General features: G+C 38.7%; 1 protein-coding gene across 7 annotated transcripts in view; it reads right to left on the reverse strand.

Annotated features, from left to right (window-relative positions):
- Positions 14,298–15,885, reverse strand: part of PTBP2 (polypyrimidine tract binding protein 2) — a 46,854-nt gene continuing 45,266 nt past the window's right edge. For 5 of the 7 annotated variants that reach the window (XM_021404532.1, XM_021404527.1, XM_021404529.1 and 2 more), the window contains one exon: positions 14,298–15,812. In XM_021404532.1, the coding sequence (XP_021260207.1) occupies positions 15,680–15,812 (133 nt within the window). In that variant the 3' untranslated portion in view covers positions 14,298–15,679. The remainder of the gene's footprint in view (positions 15,813–15,885) is intronic. The other 2 variants (XM_021404528.1, XM_021404531.1) reach the window with 1 other exon arrangement.

Below are 15,885 nucleotides of genomic sequence, written 5' to 3' on the forward strand. Positions count from 1 at the left end.
TGCTTAGGACATAGTGGCAGTGTACGTCTTGGCAATGAAAGCAAGTTTAAAAAAAATCTCCTAATATGGCAATTCCTTAAATAGCTTGTTCAAGAATTCCAGAGGATCAGTGCTATATTAAAACACAAATGATATCATCTAAACCTGAACTCTGATAATTAGATTACTTTCACTCCAAAATACTCATGCTGTGCTCAGCTCGACGTGCTTTTGGCCACAACTTGCAGCTCCTCCATTCGGAGGTGGTTCCTGCCATCCGGAGGGTTTACGTACTGCTCTGCAAAAGTCAGCTTCATGCTCTTGTGTGGGTTTGCACTCCGGAATGCCAGGGCAACCCTAAAAATACAGTGCGTGAAAAGCCTCGCAGGCATCTTGAGCTGTTTTGGGGATGGTGGGAGCCTTGAGGGTGGGCACAACAACACGCTTAGGGACAGAGGGAAAGTGCCTTCACTGGGAGTCTGCCATTGGGCTCCCAAACAAGATATCTATACTTTAAAAAGTCTTTTCCCACTATTTCACCTTCCTTTGCATTCTCTCACTTTGTCACATACAATAAACAACCTGCTTCTAGTGACGCTTCCCCCCAGTGGTCCCTGTTTCACCAGCCTCTGTGCCCCAGTTTGGTGTTTCTGACGTTGTTACCCAGGTAACCCTGGCCCTGCACGGGTGGCATTTCTGATGCAGCTCCTAGTTGCTGTCAGCCTTGCAACTGTGCTCCCCCAACCAAGTCTCCCTCCAGCATTTCTGAAATTTTCTGAAAAAAAAAAAAAACATGCCATTCCCACCTTGTGAAATCCAGATAATCCTCACAGTCACTGCTAATCTGTAACTTCAGTATTAGCTCTCACATAGAGCAACCTCTTACATCAGATCCAAACTGTTTTTCACAACTTCTTCAGTTATCTTAACCTCACAACCAGGTCATTCACTTGCAGCCCTAACACACATACATACACATGTAGGATGCTCCAAAAGTAATGCCTCCTATTTATTTCCATGGAAACTAGAACAGTTACAAAGAGCACAGTAATACTATTTAAAATAACAAATTCTTGGCTACAAAACACTATTTTTCAACATAGTCACCACCATTAGCTACGCATTTTCTCCAGTAATGAACAAGAGCCTGCATGCCGCGCTCATAAAAATTAGGTAAGGTGTGTTGCAGTGTCCTCTTTATGCGTTCCCCAGCAGACAGAGCTTTCAGGGAGGCCTGATCCAGCTTCACTGCAACTAGTGAGCAATTTTATTATTATGAGGTGATTATATATATCTCTCTCTAAAAGACATCACAGCTGCCAGTTCTCTAAAATAAAACTTACTTTAAATTGAAATACTGATTTCAAATATCTTAATCATGTAACTAAGGTTTAACTTAAGGAAACACTGACTAAACTGTACGCTGTACATTTGCATTGTCTGTATAATGAATATGGTATCTATACTGTGAAATTTAAATAATGAAGTACCACCAATTGTGATTAATGACTGATATTTAAAAAAGTCAGATTTAGACAGACATTAAGGAAAACACTCCCACAGAAAATTGACTTTGCATAAAGAACAAACTCAAATTTTAATATTTACACAATCCTGTGAGTGTTTAAAGTACTGAATAATATAGATGGTCAGAAACCTCCTGTACCTGGAAGTGTTCAAGGCCAGGCTGGATGGGGCCCTAGGCAACCTGATCTATTTCTTCAACTAGTGGGTGGCAACCCTGCCGCATCAGAAGGTTGGAACCGGGTGATTTTCGAGGTCCCTTCCAACCCAAACCATTCTATGATTCTGTACTTCGCAAACTGCAGAAATGCAAATATACACTGTAATTTCAGTAAATTTTGTTGCGTCAGGTGACCTCTGCTAATATAATTGCCTCTCTTTTCAGTACGAAAAATAAATCCAGACACCTTTTGTCAAAACTCATGTCTATATCGTTTACATCTTCTCTTTAAGTATTGCACCTAAGCACATAGAAAAAAGATACAAGAAGATATCTTTGCATCACAACAGAAGCTTGAAAATAAAGAGACAGTCACCCTCAATTTTCCTGTTTTTCACATGTTCCGTTCATAGACCCTTAATCAGATATTTGGGAAGGCGAAACACTCCACAAGTTTGTGTCTACACTCTCTCAGCACCAGCTTAAGAGTGCATAGATTTTATAACGTTCATCTTAAATCTTGATCCCTGTTTTATTAGTCTTATGTATCTAAACATAAGTTACAAAACTCTAAATTACCCTCTTCCTCTGCTGAACTTTCAAGTTCCCTCTAATTACTTAAGACATGATAATTCAGTTTGAATTAGCAAGAGTCTTAAGTTAGTGGCATCTGTAGAGCAGGGAATTACAGCACCTTATAAAAGTTACATCTTACCTCTGTCGTCTCTAAGAGCCTTAAGAAATACTGTACGATTCCCATCACAAAGAACAACCTGAAGAGTAGTGAACTCATGTTAATCACACTTAATCTCTCATTTCAAATAATGCACATAATAGATGTGGACAGGAAAAAAAAGGGGAAAACAATCAAGAACTTTCTAATACCGTGTCTTAAGCCTGGTTTCTACATAATACCTCAGCCAACAGCAGCCCAAGAATAATTTAAAAGACACTTTACACACACTATGTGACAAAAAAAAAGGGGGGAGTTCAGAAATCTCAGCAAGCTTTCAGCCTGGGAGATTAAGAAGGAAAGAACTCTGCAGAATTTTCAATTAACACCTTACGTATTTCCATGATTCTCCTAAAATTAATGATAACTTTTTTTGCACCCTACACTGATTTATAGGAACCAATCTTGGCCATAAGGAAAGACAGAATGAGAAAATTCTTCATTTTACCTCAGCATCAGCTGTAAGTACATCAAAGTCAAAATCCACCAAAGAAAACATTATGCACTGGGAAACAGTGTTTCTTTACTGCTCCCACTATGAGGACCTCAGTCTCTATGAATTTTCTGCTGGCTCTTGCTGGGGGGTTGTATTTGTTTTGAACAATTCTTAACATGAACCTGAGATCCATACTACTGCAGCTGATTATTCTTTGCAGATAGTTTCCTTCCCTAACATCTTGAGGCTTAATTCTTGTTACAGTACTCCCTCTACCCCAAGGAGCACAATTCCTATTGACCAATACCCTGCTCAATTCTGATTATAATTGTAAAGGCACTGCACTGAGATTAAACCTCCTACTTCCACATCTCATGCACAGCAATCTGAGAGGGTTATTAAAACAGACTCCCTTCTGATCATCTCTGTAGACATTTTAATCTTACATTCGGTGTTTTTATATCCAAACCTTGCTTCTCACACACAGGGGGGAGGGAATTAATTGAATTGAGTGGGAGGTTGATTTGGTGGAGTCCATCGGAACTGAGCAAAAGTATATCTCATCTATTGAAAAGCACTTACCCTGAATTCTAACAAAAGAAGCCAATTTTTAAACTGCTCACTTCAAAGGAAAGAGTGGGAATTGCTTGTGCTCTGCCTTTCCCCACCAGTGTTTCCATTATCATTTCCCTTAAAAACAAAACAGGCGCCCGGGAAAGGGCGATACAGCTGCAATTTATGTAGCAGAGATAATGTTTTTTACGCTGCTAATGTTAATTCTGATAAAGAAACGTGAAAGGCTCTTCAGGGGAGTCATGGGATGAGGATGGACTGCAGAGGAGACCAGAGGCGGGCAGAGCTGCTGCGCTGTCTCCAGCTCCATAAAACCAGGGGTCTGGGGGCTCACGGGCTGCTTGCCTCACCTCTTCCAGTTAGTCATTTAATGTACGTGAAGGCCGCAAGTAGTAGCAACAGCAAGAGAAAGGACTTGCTGAAAGCATCCACACAGGTGTTAGAGCCAACGCAAACAGGAACTTGCTCCTGTTAGCACTGTGGAACACTGCTGAGCCAGAAGAGCCAACAAATAGAAGTATGCACTGGCAGTCCTCACAAAAGACCAGTTAGAATAGTAGCTTTTCAAGTGTAGGTATGAAGGATCATTTCAGCTTCTGCTGCTAAATAAAGCCCCAAAGATCAGAAGGCAGCACTCTCAAGAAGCGCTGCCTGGGCTTCAGGCCCAAGATCTCTCAAAGAAGGTGCAGGCCAGCCTCAATGACTGCTCTGTGCAACAGTGTCCTCTGGAGCCCCATGTTTCCAGTTTTTGCACCAAGAAATGTAAAGCTGCCTTTTACCAGAATCTCTCTTTATACTTCTCTGATAGGAGAATCTCAAGTAAGCTTGCCAAGCATGAGGCACTTGAACTTTAAAAACGCCTTTCAGGAGCTAAAGGGGGGCTGTAAGAAAGAAGGGGTCTGCTACGATAGCACAAGGGGAAATGGTTTTTAACTAGAAGAGGGGAGATTTAGACTGGATATAAGGAAAAAGTTTTTTACAACGAGGGTGGCGAGGCACTGGCACAGGTTGCCCAGAGAGGTGGTGGATGCCCTGTCCCTGAAGACATTCAAGGTCAGCTTGAACCAGGCTCTGAGCAACCTGATCTAGCTGTGGGTGTTCCTGTTCATTGCAGGGCAGTTGGGCTAGAGGCCCTTTATGGGTCCCTTCCAACTCAAATGATTCTATGATTCTCTTCAACAAGAAAAAAGCAGTCATAAGGTATCCTGGGACATCAGGAGTATGAGCATTTCTGTGGCATTTTGCTCTTTACGTTAAAATTCTTAATTCATAAGCTACTGTCCTCCCCAGTATTCATAATTAATTGCTTTTATTTACTAGGTTTTACTTTTGTTAATCTGATCAATACCAAATTAACCTAACCTTCAAGGTCATTAGCAAACATGCTGAATGAAACTGCTTTCAGAAAACCCTGGGAGAAGTACATGCACCCTCTGTTTGACACGGGCAATCGATCCTTTCTCATTGCTGGCCCTTCCTTTCAGGATATCCACACCATTCTTGTGATTTAAAAACATGATGTAAACTGCTCAATCTGCAATACCCAGTTGGGACCTAGCTGAGAAGCAGGCCCGGTCAGTGATGATGGTAGGTGGCAGAACCCCAAGAAGCCTCATTTGGCTTCTCCACATCAATAGATCAGAACCCTTTAGGGAGTGTTTTTCAAGTGTTGCTGCCACCACGGTAACATTATCAAGCAAAACTTAAAATTTTAATCATTCTGCACATGCAGCCATATAAAGCATGACCCCAAACATTCCCAGCCCCTACATTTCAGCATTACCTTGGCTCCTCCCTGCTGAATCCTGTGATGTTCCACGTATACTACTGGGTCTTGCTCAAGTCTCGCATCACACAATTTTTGATGTGTTTGCTGACAAGGAGTCCTGGAGCCAGCACTGCAAGCAGGATGAAGACTGGCACATCAGTAGATAGTGCTCTCTGGATTCAGCCCTTCCCAGTGAGAGAATATCCCAGCCAAGGAAGACAAAGCATTTTCTGAACCTTTACCCAACAGCTGCTAGCACATTTTCCTCTGCAGATAACTAACAGAAGAACTTGGAAGCCAGAATTGCCGCAGTACTATTACACCTTCACCAACCACCACAGACAGCCTACAGCAACGGTGCAGGGGTTGTTCACAGAGGAAAGGTAGTGCTCAGGGACAAAAAAAGACAGAAAAACAGGAAAATGCACCCAGAATACAATAGAAGCCACAAAGTATAAAGAGCATAAAATGCTCTAAGTATTGGTTTGCTGTTTTTCCTTGCTTCTTAGTGGAAAAGGAAGACAAGTGTTAGAAGAAGCATTCATTATTTACTTAAGGTTTTGTATATTAACCTGAGCTAGGCAGAAAAAATGGGAAAGGACACAACGAAGAGCGAAGCAAAGAGGAAACACAGGATTTCAGACATGACAAACTGAGTCCAGCAAGAACTTAAGTTAATGTTCAGTCCACTTAAGACCTCAGCTCTAAATGATGCAGCTATTATTACTTTGAGAAACTTCTTTAAGTTAAAAAAAAAAGTGCCTGGAAAATCCTGCTTGGACCTAGATTGGTAGTAGCAGTAACACATCAAAGTGCCATAATAAGATAAAGGTAGGAAAAAAACTTTAAGATATTGTGCAGAATAATCAGCATCCCCAAGACTATCATCATTAACCTATCATTAAAACTATTTTTAAATGCCTCATTGAGAGGAGAAAAGGCATTAAGAATTTAAAGAACTTTACTTAAGGAAAGCATTCAACATAGCCCATGAAGCTGGTGTAATTCTCCATTTTGGCAGCATGTGGTAAACCATTCCAGTAGCTGCTGCTGGAAAGTGATACGTTTATTATGTTAAATTATGTTGCATCTCTGTATAATACACAGTATTTTACTAAATACTAGAGTTTAAAAGCTCATCAGCTTCACATGGGCTTTTAGGTCAATGAACACCACAGCGGGTATTAGCTTAAATCCAAGAGCTACTCAGTATTTCTACCTACATCTAAGATCCACACCAGTTCTGTCATTAGGGCTGATAAAGCGTATAAAAATTGAGATTTCCTCTTGTTTAGGCTGGGACACTTAATTTCCTTCCTACTACTGTGTTTTGGATTTAGGATGGGAATACTGTTGGTAACTCCAGCGAGCTTCTCGCAGTACAAAAGGACTGCCTGGAACACCTTCCTATCCTTGATAGCCACAGTAACGAGGGGCAGGGATGAGAAGAAATGAGTTACGTTCTTAGTGTCAACATATTTCAAGTGAACTGCCTAACGTGTGTAGCTAAACATTTCATATAACATAGTGTTAAGAAAAAAGACGTAAGGACATAGTTCATTAAATTTGATTTATTAGAATACAACTCCTTGCATCCTGCTTACTGAAGGACTGCATTTTGTTCAAGCAAATTGGGTAGTTGTAAGTATTAGAGACTTTAAAAATCCAATTACAGTTTTACAAGCATTAAGTATATTGCTTTTGCCATCCACTTATCAGTCCCCAGAATACTTTCAGTTTCACTAGTGCAAGGTGCACACTGATCCTTTTCAGAATCATGAATCAGCATTTTCTGAAAATAATGTTAAGAAGTTCCAGGTGATAGCAATCTGTCACCTTTGTACGGGTAAGTCTCTCCAAAGATTAGGCACATCATACTGCATCTATAGGAGGAGTCTGTAACTAAAACATTTCAGACAACCTACAACAACTTCAAATATTCTGCGTGCGGATATAAAACTGCATGTCTGATGTTAGAATAGTTTGTGCAAGAATCAGGATTGTAACACGTTTCTTAAGAGATTTTAGCAATGCCTTATTTGCTGTGATAATAAAATAACTTTATTATCTGCCTGATACAATGAAATTCATTACAGCAATGAGGCAGTGTCAGGGATTATCATCTAAATGCAAGCAGCAATATCAAATCTAGGACAAAGCTGACATTCAAAATATTTGAATTGTACCATCTCATAATCTGAAGGTCCTGAGTTCGAGCCTCAGAGAGGGCACCAAATGTGGAAATCACCACATCAGATATTCCGTTCGTAACTTGTCGCCTTGCCCACAAGGACTACTTTCCGTCCCCAGCCACCTTGTTGCATTTACACATCAGTATGATGAGCGGCAAAATGGAGTTTATTGTTAAAAGCTACAGAACTATATAGTATATCTTATCTTTTACTAGACTGTTCCAGAAACTCACGCAGGCCCCCGGCCAATCATATTGAATATCCCGCTCCGGCCACTCACTTCCGAAAAGCCATACACGGAGTTGTTATACACCTTGTTATGAAAACAAAGAAGGACAGCCTCTCCTTCTTACGTCACGGGTTCAAGTAAAGTAGGTGAATCAATAGCAAGCATATGGGGAAGGACCTTCAGCGTTACAGCCCGAGTACTCCGTAACATGCCTACTACAACAGTGTCAGGGATTATCATCTAAATGCAAGCAGCAATATCAAATCTGGGACAAAGCTGACATTCAAAATATTTGAATTGTACCATCTTTCCTACTGCTTAAAATGATTGCAAAAATAGGAAGGTTAAATGTTAATAAGCATAAGCCATTTTAACACTTAGAAAATTACCAAATACAGGTCCCAGGTGAAGAACTAAGAAGTCAACAGTGAGCTTCATACCTTCACATAAACCAAGCAGATTAAGCCATCAGCTCTGTACTAGTAGAAGGAGCTAATGTCTCCAAGTAACAGAACGTTGGTAAAGAGGCATTCGGTTACCTGACAGAATGGCAACTTGATGCACAGGTATCTGTTCAATAGATTTACAAAGTTTTGTTGGGGTTTTGTACTACAGACCATACCAACCCAGATCATAGTTGTATCTGTGGCTGACAATAACCATACAAACTTCTACTAAAATCAGTCTGCTAAGTCACAATTAAGCTCAGTGTCTTAGGTAACGTTCATTTAATTGAATCGCTTGGCCCAGTAATGATACACAGCTCACCTCCATAACACTGTCTGACAAGCTTTAAAACTTAAAGCAATATAATTTTAAAAAATTCCAATTCTCTTTTGAAAACAGAAAAAAAATCCATTTGAAAATGTGTAGGGAAACATAGGTAAAGACACCACACATCTCAGCCCCCCTGCCCTGCCTGTGCTGTCACCTTTCAAAGGGGAAGGCCTCCGTTACTGCTTAATCTCTGGAGAGCTGAAGTTCTCGTACAGCAATTCAATATCTGTATTGTTCTCTTTCTTCTTCCTTTCCCTTGCATACTCAGCCACTACATCTGGATGAACTTTTTTTTTTCCTTTTGGCAGAGCAGAGCAGACATCTGCTAAGAGAACACTGCAGCATTCAGAAGCGGTTGCCTGGATACAACTTCCTAAGGGGCAGAAGTCTAGACTCAGTTTTTCCAGCACAGAAAATTAATACCCATTGTTCCAAACTCTAATCCTACTGAAAGTTCACTGAGTTCTACATCAAGCATTACTGAGTTCTACTAACATAAATTTTAGTAACATTTACTAACAAACATACTGAAAGTGTAACATCAGATTTTTAATTATTATTATAAAGAATTTTCAGTGCATAATATAGTTAAATTTCTAAAACATTTTAAAATATAACATGAATCCTTTGAAAAATTTCTGTCACAGTACAAGGTTGTTGGTTAATCAGAATCCCAGCAATTGCTAAGCATTAAGCTGAAATTTAAACAAGATCTCAGGATTTCCAATATGGAAACTATCTCAAAAAAGTGGAGGGCACCCAGATTTTTCTAGGGCATCAGAGTCAGAAGAGAGTACAGCGCTCACTTCACTCAACAGCACGTGCCCTAGGAGTTCTAAAATCATGCAACCTGCTATGGCCATGGAATGATCTCAAAGAACATGGAGGAAGATCCAAGAAGTCACTGAACCTGGAAGTCACAAATCTCAGAGCCACTTATGAGAAAAAAAGTCATATAATATAAACCATATATTTGGAAGTAACTAAACTATATGCATCTAAACTTCACCTTTGTAACAGAGGAATTTGATTTGCATATGGCACTTGTACATGGATTTAAATTTCAGAAAGAGATTTAAGTCAGGAAGTTCCTTCTAACAGATTCTCAGTTGTGCAACTTCAGCCTTCACAGTTTAAAAACACAAGTCAGCCAACTGTGCCAAAAATGGTCAAGGTTTACCAGAATTTGCTCCAGAACAGGGAAACAGATTATTTTCAATCAGCATCATCGGGAAAAGATACTGACCCCAGGTAAACTTTTCTACAAAAACAATCTGGGGGAGAGAGGAAGAAATGGGGCACTTCAAACACACACCCCTGCTCACAATAAATGCACCCAAATTACCTTAAAGCCAGCCCATGAAGGTTAATGTTCAGACTGCAAGGCAGAGCATGCTGAAGAAACTTTTACTGGCATAGTGCTGTGGTTGTTACCTGGGGATTGTCAATGCTTCAAAGCAGAACAAGGCTGGTCCCCACTCCATACGCGCAGCACACCACTGGTGCTTGTCAGGTGCAGCTGCCAAGAAACCTCTTCTGCTTCAGAGAAGAGCAGACTAGTCCAACGTGATGTCAGCTGCAGTTAAAACCTTCAAAGGATGTTGATACTGCAAGAGGTAAACCCACGGCATTAAGAAATCAAAGCGGCTCGGGTCGGAACAAAGGATACTAAAGCACTGTTCAATCCCTAACCCCAACTGCATTATTCCATAGGGTACAGGTGGTTGGAAGCTTTTTAGCAGTTTTTCCATCAAAAACAGTTTCCTAACACATCACTTCTGATGACTGTTCTAAGAAATCTCTTACTAGGTGCTACTAGCTCCTGGTATCTAGCCCTCTGGCCCATCAGTGCCAACCATCTTAAAACATGCTGACATGGAGCCCATCCTATGACTAGTGGTTTTAGGGTTTCAGTTCTGCCAGCTTCTAGGCACGATGACCACTCAGCCCAGGGAGACCAACCAACATCTACAGCAGTCTGCATATAGTTGTAATCTCCAGCACCTCTGTAGCTGGCAAGAAATGACAAATAACAGCAATTACCTGCTATTTGCCCAGTTTTGACGTGACTTGTTAGTAAATTAACAAAAAACGTGAAATATTCTCTCCTTACGAACAATTTTTAGGGCTATTTATGTATGAAGGGAACACATGCCTACTGAATCTCCCTCAGCTCTCTTCTGCCCAGCAACTCTTCCTGCAATACACTTCTCCTCCAATTTCCCCATGTACTCCATCCAACAACCCCAAGTCCTGCCATGTTTGCTACGTCACAGGCTGCCACCAGTTACACAGAATGAGACGTGCCAACACAGGAGAAAGAAGCTGTTTTTTCATTCCCTCTCCTACAGCAGTGAAAGCAAGGACTTGCACCCTACAAGCCAACTAATGGTTGAAGCATAGAAATGACAACACATGAGCAGCTGAGACCATCATCCTGCTGACAGAAAGCTGCCCCATAGCGGCAGGAGGAGCAAGCAGAACAGTGAGTTTAGGGAACACGACACACACGTGGAGACAGTGACATTAGGCAGTGTCATTTCCTTAAGGAAGTGGGATAGAATTCATAAAACATGCATAACTCTGCAATAATATGAGAGCTATTTTAAGCTAAATTATCAGGGAGATGTCTAAGCCAATCCACACTTAATTCACATTTTTCAAGACAAAGAAAAGTTCTTTGCTTTTCCTTTACTGTCTGTGCACAGAACCGATCAAGAAAGAATACACATTTTGAACATGACATGTGGCGAACTCTGAAGGGAGAAACAAAGCAACGTACTTCTCCTCCATCAACGAGCTAAATTTGCAAGAAATGACAGCTTTCTGAGAAAGCTATAAGGAATGTATACCATGAGGTAAAAAGGGGTACTTTGAGAAGTGAAGCAGGAATTCACCAGTCTCCTTCTGTAAGCCACTGGGATGAAATTGCATTGCTCTCTGTGTTTCTGCATGTGTATGTGTATGCATGTGGAGATGCACTGCAGAGATGTGCAAAGCTCTTAAGACTCAGATTAGGTAACTCCAAGTCAATTCTTACATGTTGTATACAACTCCTCAGCCAGGAAGGAACCAACCTGCATGGATGAGAACTGCACTAGCACGATGCAGCTGCTTCTTATCAAAGTCAGGTAAGAAGTACTGAAGCTATTATACGACCAAGACCTGGGAAAACCTTTAAGGAAATATCTTCAAATACAATCTCAACTGCATTCATTAACTATATTGCCTTTTCTGCACAAGCGAGGATTACAGGAGATGAGACACTTTGCCAAATTATTTAAAAGAAAACTTGTTCACCTCAGGAAACGCAGACTCAATTTCAGGTTGCCTCATTATGTTGAATGGAGTAAGGTAACATACAGACTTCAGCCTCAACCATAGCAAACTCAATTTTAACAAAAATTCTCAATATAGAGCATTTAATACCAGGAAAACAATTTCTCAAGACGGACCAGTGGATTTACATACCTGTTTGTACAGAAACATCCTCCACACGTTTTTCTAGTGTTCTATCAGAACTGCTTTCCTAAGCATAGAATTAAACAAATTATCTGGAGTAACCTACAGTATGAAATTGCAGTGCCTTAAATTCTGAAGATAAATGTCTGAATCATTGATTTCACGCTGCGACATGCTATAATGAATATGGAAACTTACAGTGAATCAAAGGGAATTTTTTCATGAGACGGCTTGGGAAACTGAAAATTATCATAAAACATTAAAAACAACAGTCTACAAACAGTCATTTGAGCTGCTATTACTGCAAGGCAAAGGTGCCTCCTAATAAAACACTGAACCACAATAAATACAAGTACTTTAAATTACATTCACTTAACTCAGAAGTATTAGTATTACTATGATTACGAGTCAGAATGAGATCAAGTTTTGTTTTACTTTGTCAGTATGCTGTATTTGCCAGTGGGTATTTCCTGACTAACACTTCTGGATACGATCTAATCAATATCAAAAATCAGTAACCAATTTCTATTAATGTCAAAAAAACATTTTTTAAAAACCTGAAATTAAGTTTGGAGTATCAATATGTTTATGGCAAAACTCCAGTAATAATCTAGACTCATTCCATGGAAGGGATTAAGTTATTCACAATCCTTATTTCTAATTTTAGTAACGATGCTTCTTTGCACTTTCACATTCTTAAGAGTTTAAAAATACATATTATATATCTTTTACAATAAAACTGAACAAATTTACATACAAAACAGAAGAACCAACATGCTTTGGAAAGTTAGGACATAAAACCTGTTATTTCTGAAGATATTTAAAGACATCCTTTAAAGATTAAGTATCAACAAAGAAACAGTAGTTTTTACTCACTGAATTCATTAAAAAAAACCTCCTTCATACTGTTTATGACTATAATTACTTTCAATTTTTCACATAATTTTGATAAAAAAAATAACATAAATGAAAAAATAAACTACAGAATTTATACCAAATCAAATTCGGTATCTGTTCTCTCTCTTGAGACCTGTCACAGAACTTTTTAATCTGAGAAAAGAAGTACAGAAACCTACATCAAGGAAATATGTAAAAAAAAGAACAAAACAAAACAAAACCACCACCCCGTATTTGTAAATGCTCAAGCACCGCAGACAGATGTTTCAGAGTACCCAAAGAATACTAAGTTTCAGATCATATTTCTATTTGAAACATGAAACCACGTTCTGAAATATGAAACATTTAAGCACGTATGTAGCATCATACAGTATAGATGAAAAGCTTGAGACAGCAGCTCCATGAGTTCCATAACTACTGCTCAAGACAAGGGTGAGACAGTTGTATCCATACCTTTAGGTGTTTCAGGCCCGATGTAACATTTTGATTCAGAATTTTCATTCATAAAACCCGATTTTACCAGTATTTCAGATTAGGTGGTCACTGTGATATATGAAATAAAATTCAGAACTTGGGTGTATTCCTGATAAAGCAGGTAGAACTTAATACATTCTGTTTCACACAGTGCAGACTAATGAAAGCCCCCTTAGTTATACCATGACTTTTAAATAGCTGATAGCTATTTATCGATTTCAAAGCCAACCCAAAAACCAGGCATTGGGTCAAAGTAATCTACAGCAGTTGTACTGGAGAAGTGACAGAAAAAAATGCCTTGAACTGAAGATTGTCATAGCCTTTTACCACCGTAACACTTCCAGATTGTACATTCACTCTTAACAGGGGGCTGTGTAAAAATTTTAATCCTACTTTTAATTGAGAAAAACAGTCACATGGAACAAAGAAAATGACAATCAATCCAAAATAGCACGTTGAAACACTATTAAAGTGCCCAAACAGTTTTTACATTCGCTTGAACCCATGTCTCTAAGAAGTTGAAATATCCTGATCTAGAAAAGTATGGTCCACTAAGCTAACAACTTCGTTATTTCAACCCACAAGTATACTGTATGATTAGTAGAAATTGTTTAGCAGACAAAAATGAAAAATGAAACTGCAGCAAGAGAGCATGGCAAACCTGAGACCTATTAGTGCATAAATCTGCTTAAAAACTGAAAAGATAGAAAGAGAAAGCTAACAAACTACAAATAGAAGTTATGTCTTTAAAGCAGTTATAACAGGGTGGGAAATGTTTAATTTGTTTGCATATGCCTGCAAAAGGGTCACTATCTTTCTGAAAGATCCGGTATTTTTCACAGAATCAGATTTACAGTAAAAAGCTGTAACATTATATTTATTAACTATTATGCTTTTCCCACCCTGGCAGAGAATAAACATGAATTTAGAAGCACAGTAGAAGTGAAAAACAAAGAGGAGGAGGAGGAGAGAGAAAGCAGCAGAGAAAGACAGAAAAGGTGAATACAGAGCTACAGAAGTGTTTATTGAGCATGCTACAGAGGTAAGCAGGGTACACACAAAATGAAATTAAACAACCATCAAACCTCCCAACTTTGTTAGAAAATTAATTTTTAATTGTGCCACTTTCAAACTATACTGAATTTTACAATTCTAAAGATGTAAAAACTCAACTAATAGAAAATATACATGACCATTTTCTCTACATAGATAACAGAATCTATGAATCTTGAAACTAAGTACATCAATTTCAAAAAGTATTGGTCATTTAAACAGAATCAAGGTAACAGTTCAGACTGACAGAGAACTGCTTTCAAATTAACTGGATCTGTAGATTCTGAGCCATGTTTATAGTAAAGTCAGATTAATTTCTAAATATAAAATATTTTGAAGAGATTTATTAAAACTGAATATTACAATGTAAGGTAAATTAAGACTAAAGGCACATAAACTTTGGTCCCACCTTGTTGTCAGTTTTAAAAAACTGCCACAAAATATCCTGCAAGTGTTTGTTTGCAGCGAGCTTTCTTCATCATTGAAAAATACATGCACCATTTCCTGAACTAGCTTGACCAGTCTGTACATGCTCAGAAATCCACAACCATATTCCATATCTTAATTACAAACTAAAGATGGCAATATATATTTAAATGCACATAAGTCATGTCAACTTCAAAAACATCTACGAAAAATATTCAGCCACAAACAAGACATTACTTAGTGCTGACATTTATATGATACATCCAACAAGAGTGTGTACAAAAAGGTTAAGATTCCACAATGCTTTCCACATAGGGCTCAAAGTCACAGAAGTCACTTCGCGTCCTTTAAGAAATTAATATTCTGTACCTTGGTAATTTTAACAAATGCCTACATTCATAACTGAATCTAGACCAGAATCATAAAATACAAAAGGCCTTTTTTTTTTTTTTTTTAAAAAAAAGCATAAAGCAAGAAGTAGCAAAATCAAATAGCAATGTTTTACTCTTTCAGTACAATGTATCTTATCCAACTAAAAAGAAAAATAAGTGACAAGCCAGCAGATAAAAAAAATCAATTCCAAGCAGGAGAAACAAAAGCTTAACCTTTTTACACACCCCTGCCTAAACATATTCAAATTATCATGTAACTGTGTGCCCCAGACAACCAAATTCGTTTTCACTAGTTATGCAATTCCAGCAGTACTAGCTTTCCTTTATAAGGCACATATGTCAACTAAGTTGAAAAACTGTGGTATTCACTTGAAATCTTTTAAACAAAGTGATGGTTTATCTAAACAACAGTTGGACAACAGCAGTTAGTACCACTGCTCTTAAATTCTTTTTCTTATTTTTCAAACAACCAAGGAATGATAACAGCATGGAAAACAGAAAGAAATCCAAAAATAGAAGACAAACTCTGGTCCCCACTCTCCTGAACAGTCAATAGGTGACAACACCAAACAATGCAATACACCCTCATTTTCAATCTGCCTTTTTAAATAGTTGACTTAGAGAAAGAAACTCTCAGATGGTGATTTTCTCCAAGATTGTAATTGTGAAGATCAATCAAAGCTTGAATAGCTTCTTCTACTGTTGACATCTGAAGAAGTGCCATCTTGTGATCTCTTCTGAAACAAAGTAATGGCATTAGGAACTCGAACACTACAGGAGCTGTTTCTAATGTTTGCTATACTCTACGCA

The sequence above is a fragment of the Numida meleagris genome, chromosome 7 (genome assembly GCF_002078875.1).
Source record: "Numida meleagris isolate 19003 breed g44 Domestic line chromosome 7, NumMel1.0, whole genome shotgun sequence".
Taxonomy (NCBI): Eukaryota; Metazoa; Chordata; class Aves; order Galliformes; family Numididae; genus Numida; species Numida meleagris.